This window comes from Malus sylvestris, chromosome 12 (genome assembly GCF_916048215.2).
Source record: "Malus sylvestris chromosome 12, drMalSylv7.2, whole genome shotgun sequence".
Classification (NCBI taxonomy): domain Eukaryota; kingdom Viridiplantae; phylum Streptophyta; class Magnoliopsida; order Rosales; family Rosaceae; genus Malus; species Malus sylvestris.
In genome coordinates, this window is record NC_062271.1 from 29271028 (window position 1) to 29276247 (window position 5220).

Sequence of the window (5220 nt, forward strand, 5' to 3'; positions counted from 1 at the left end):
CACGTCCTCACGGTTTTGTTTCTGGGAATTACTCACACGAGAACTGCCCAGTGGGTTATCCAACATGGGAATGCTCTTGCTACGATCTCGCTTAACTTCGGAGTTCCGATGGAACCCGAAGTCAGTGAACTCACAAAATGCCTCGTGCTAGGTATGGATGATAATATACATATAAGGCTTAGAAAATCCACTCCCCTGAGCGATGTTGGATGTTACATCCAAATACACTTAAAATTACTAGTTTTTAGAGCATAAGTTTCTTACCCTTAATTTTTATTAAGACTAATGTTATGTGGTTTTTGAGAATCTATAGCATTGTGTACCTCATATAGTAGACTCAATCCATAAAAAGATTTGTATTTCTAAGTGCCAGCAAAAACTCATTTCATGAACCGAAAAAAAATCCATATAACATTAACCAAGTTCAGGAACTACTTATAGTCTAATAATATATATTGTTTTTAAAGGCCTGATTCGGTGTTTTATTGGTGGCAGTTAGCATGAACTCATGCATAAGATAAGAGATTTCCAATCCTATATTTTGATAAAACAAATACTTTTAGGATACCATCTTACTAAACTCAAAATGTTTACTTCGTTCTAAAACTTTTATGCATTCCACCAACTTTCATTGGTCTTGGTACCACAAATACTCGATTATGATATGTATTTGAGAATGAATCCAATGATGATGAGAGAATGGGCATTATATGAACTTATAAGTAAGTTGGGACATTCCTTATATTGTCAATAGGTTTTATGGTGGAAAGTGGAAATCTAACTTTCTTCGTGGGATCAGAGCAGGTTGTCACACGTGTGAAGCCCAACAACCACACATGTTCCACATCTTCTCGTTTGTGTTGTCCATGTGTTATGCTTGAAAATTTTCCATACGTGAGGGGACATGTTGATAATGAATCCCGCATGGACTTATAAATAAGTTAAGTTATTCTTCATATTACCAATTGAGTTTATGATAGAATCTTAACTTTCTTCAACATGTTACTGCAACATGTCTTTGCCTTTGCCGATTACATTTTTAGTTAAAAAGAAAACAATTTTAAAGGAGATCGAAATGTTGATATACAATATTTCCTTATTCAAGTTTCAATAAAGATGAACCTAGCTAGTACAAATGAAAGATGAAACACAGTAGCCTAAAATTCAGTGGACTCCTGCATATGATCTACTTATAGACATCTTAATCAAGGCTATGAAGTGAAACTCCTCTCTTTGGAAGCCCTACAAGTAGTACTACACTAGTCTTTGGGGGAGATGATGGAGGTTATAATAGACCTATGGCAAAACATGTACACGCATATATATATACATTATACATGTACCAATGAATATTAGTTCATAAAAGGAAAATGTTAGGAAACTTCTCATTTGAAATTTCTTGTTCTACTTTTTCTGTTCTCCTTCTCATTTATATTACATGATGCATGATCTTAATCGTCTATTTTATAGGTCACTCTTTAAAGATCATGTGTAAAAAAAATCGAAAGCGTTTAGTTACCATATAATTATCCAATAAATAGATGAATTATGTTTCTCAACTAAAGAAGTGATTTCCACATACCATTTTCCTTCACACTCATGTTCAGTTTTGTTAATTAATTTGGATTGAAGAATTCAAAGGAGAATGAATAGACATAATTAACATGGTGTGCAGAAAGTCAAAAGTCGTGTATAAATCATTTTCTTTCAATTACACGTTTTCCTTTTTTACAGAGTTTATTTTTAACCGGTGAACTAAAAACAAGACAATTTGAATCATTTTGTAACATTACAAATTGAGAAAAACTAAGAAAGTAGAACGAAAATGTGTGAGCGAGAAGATTCCTACCACCCATACTTCATATAATTCACACAAAAATGAGAGATCTACAGTGATTGTGTCACATTGTAGAGTGGTGATGTAGCAATTGGTTGTTTGTATTGGATATATAACATTGATTCTTTTGTACAAGCCTAGCTGACAGCTGCTGCCATACGTGCAGGGCTCTCTCAAAGTTCGTAGGCTTTTGTGAAGAAATTTTTCATTGTGACGGGAACATGGTACACCACGTGTTTTTATACAAGTAGTGAGAAATTATATATTTTTTTAAATTATTAACTTTTAGTACACATATTTCACTATTAATATAATGATATGTAGTGTACAATCTTATGTTGCAATCACATTGAAAAATCTCTCGCTTTTGTGGTCTCAACTTAGTAAGAATCTCTGCATCGATCATCACCCTTTGGTTCGGTCTTCTCTCCCATCAGATTGTACTATATCGATCCGACCATATTATTACCAAATGACAATGCCTTTCGGCCTCTCAGAGTCACAGGCTCACAGGTTCCTCAAGCTTCCATACAATTACAGCTAGCTGGCAGAGTAGTCGTGCATACCACACTTTATTACCTAATGCAAAACATCATAATTAGTTCACTAATTTGTTTCTTCCACGGGTAATGAAGGAGAATGTTTATTTACCCAATCACTAGCTTTATACAATTCTATGTTCATCGCTCTCATCGTAAAATTAGTCACGAAAAGAAAAAGTTACTTATTCAAATCTTCATAAAAATAATAAAGCTTACTTACATGGTTACAATTTTCATGAATTACAAACACTTATCTTATCTTCGACATGCCAAAACTCAACTAAATCTTTGAAAAGCAACAAAAGAACTAGTAATAGATGATTATGAAATTTAGAAGCGATAATTTGTTATGGATTAATTTAAATTATAATGAGGGATATTTGAACTTACGTGCATAAAGATAAGCACACTATTTTACCCAACTTTACTAAGTACAGCCAAATTAATGATGTGTAATATTTTTATTCTAATTTCATAATTAATAATCCATAATGTTTGTCATCATTATCACAAGTGTATATCATTATTGTTGATTTTAATATTAATACTTTCAAATCAGCAAGATTTGACATTAAATATCATTTTCAATCCATTCATGACGTGACATGTGTATATATGTCTGAATTGTATGTGTCTTTGTTAAATGCATATACACATGGATAAAATAATCTTCTAACCAAGATCACTTGATGTGCAGCTAGGATGCAAAGTTAAATTCCCTCTCTTGCAATAATTAGTTCAACTTTATATCACGTGTGGTCTGCTGTGGATTTGGAGAGATCTTTTGGTGTACTGACAAACATGGTTTTATGATGTTATTATTTCACTCAAATTATAATGCGTGCATATATATTTTTTATCAATATATTCTAGAAGTAAGATAAATCAATTTTATTATAACACGTGAAATAATAACATAATATGATTATATTTCCCACACACAGGGAAATTTCTTGTGGATTTGGTTCATCATGAAACCCTTTAAAAGCTCAGTTTCCGCAACCTTAAATAACTCATAAATTGCATTTAAAATCCAAAGTACCAACTACCAAGAGACACAGAGAGCTGGCACAGAGAAAATGGCTCTGGAAGCCGTCGTTTTCCCTCAAGACCCATTTAGTTACACTGCTAACAAAGACCTCTACAACTTGTTAGGAGGAACTTTGAGCTATGTTGATGATCAGCAGCAAGCCTCTCTTGATTTTCTCGACTACCAAACAGACCAGAATTACCCTAACTATGGTTCTACGTATTCCTCACCGCCTTCAATGGTACCTCACTTCAACGAATTGCACCTCTCCAATCCAAACCCAGTTGCCAGCACTACAAACCCTACTGGTGATCAACCCGAATTTCAACTACCATTGGAGGACACAATCAACATGTCTAGAAGTTCTCGTGCGAAACGACGTCGTGCCAAGAGTAAAAAGAACGAGGAGGAGATTGAGAACCAGAGAATGACTCACATTGCAGTTGAGCGCAACAGGAGAAAACAGATGAATGAGTATCTCTCTGTGCTTCGATCGATAATGCCCGACTCGTACGTCCAAAGGGTACATAATTACATATACCTTCGCACTACTACTTTGTTAATGTCATTGTTATTTGTATGGTAAAGTTAGGATTTGATAACAATTTCGTTTTTATTTTTCAATTTTTTATCACTGTATCTGAAAATTGAAAATTTATTTGATAATTATTTTCAGTTAAAAACTGAAACTCAAAATGTTATTACACATGCACTTAATTATTGGACCGACCAAAAAATGTTCATTTGGGTTGTATTATTAGGGAGACCAAGCATCAATCATTGGGGGTGCGATTAATTATGTGAAGGAGCTAGAGCAGGAAGTGCAATTCTTGGGCGTCCAAAAGCCAAATGATCGTGCGCCTTTTTCCGAATTCTTCACCTTCCCCCAGTACTCATCGAGGTCATCTACTAGTGATCATGAGTCTGCGGTGTCAGCCATGGCGGAGCTGCCGCTGCTCGAGTGCAGGTTGAGCAAAATTGCAGCTGACATAGAAGTGACAATGGTGGAGAGCCATGCAAGCCTCAAAGTAAGATCCAAAAAGGTCCCAAAGCAACTCTTGAAAATTGTTTCAGGGTTGCATGATATGCACCTTACCGTTCTCCATCTCAATGTTGTCACTGTTGATGATATTGTCCTCTATTCTCTCAGTCTCAAGGTAATTGGAAAATCAATTCAAAAATTAATTTTGTGAAGAAAATTTAGAAGATTAAGATTAAGGAATTTGTATATATTTTTGTGATGAATTTTAAAAAATTATGCAGGTAGAAGATGAGTGCATGCTGACTTCAGTGGATGAGATTGCAACAGCTGTCCATGAGATGCTAGCTAGGATTCAGGAAGAGGCAATGCTGAATTTGAACTGATCTTCAAATCTTCTTTTTTTTTTTTTTCTGTTTTTTTTCCTTCTTCTGAATTTCAGTTTAAGAAACTCTTTTCTTTAGATAAAATAGACTGAGAGTGAGTCTTCTCTCTCATTTCATATTTTTCTCTTTTGTTTGTTTTTCTTTTAAATAATGGATAATTTGCACGACCTGACCTATTTAGGGTGTATGTAAATACCATCCAAATTAAAAATCTTGGTGATTTACCATCTAGACTTGGATTTTATAGTGTGTTTTACCACTTCTATCAATCATCATTAGAAAATTCGTAAAAACTCATCATCTGTTGTGCACATGAGCACTTCTTCATATGTATTTTCACCACTTGAATAACTCTAGATGACTTTGGGTAAAAACTTCGTTGAGTATATAATTTGTTATCACGGAAGTGGAAGATATGTCCCACGAGTTTTAGTCAACTAATTTTT

General features: G+C 34.2%; 1 protein-coding gene across 1 annotated transcript; it reads left to right on the forward strand.

Annotated features, from left to right (window-relative positions):
- The first annotated feature begins 3374 nt into the window (after nt 1-3374).
- On the forward strand, nt 3375-5005 carry LOC126592423 (transcription factor bHLH94-like). Its single transcript, XM_050258110.1, has 3 exons — nt 3375-3932; nt 4171-4566; nt 4673-5005. Exons 1-3 carry the CDS (start codon nt 3459-3461, stop codon nt 4772-4774), a joined length of 972 nt encoding a protein of 323 aa, XP_050114067.1. The 5' UTR covers nt 3375-3458; the 3' UTR covers nt 4775-5005.
- The last annotated feature ends 215 nt before the right edge of the window (nt 5006-5220 follow it).

Coding starts and splice junctions, on each gene's coding strand:
- LOC126592423 (XM_050258110.1), top strand. CDS start 3,459: ATGGCTCTGGAAGCCGTCGTTTTCCCTCAAGACCCATTTAGTTACACT. Junction 3,933..4,170: donor CCGACTCGTACGTCCAAAGG/GTACATAATTAC, acceptor TTGTATTATTAG/GGAGACCAAGCATCAATCAT. Junction 4,567..4,672: donor TCTATTCTCTCAGTCTCAAG/GTAATTGGAAAA, acceptor AAAATTATGCAG/GTAGAAGATGAGTGCATGCT.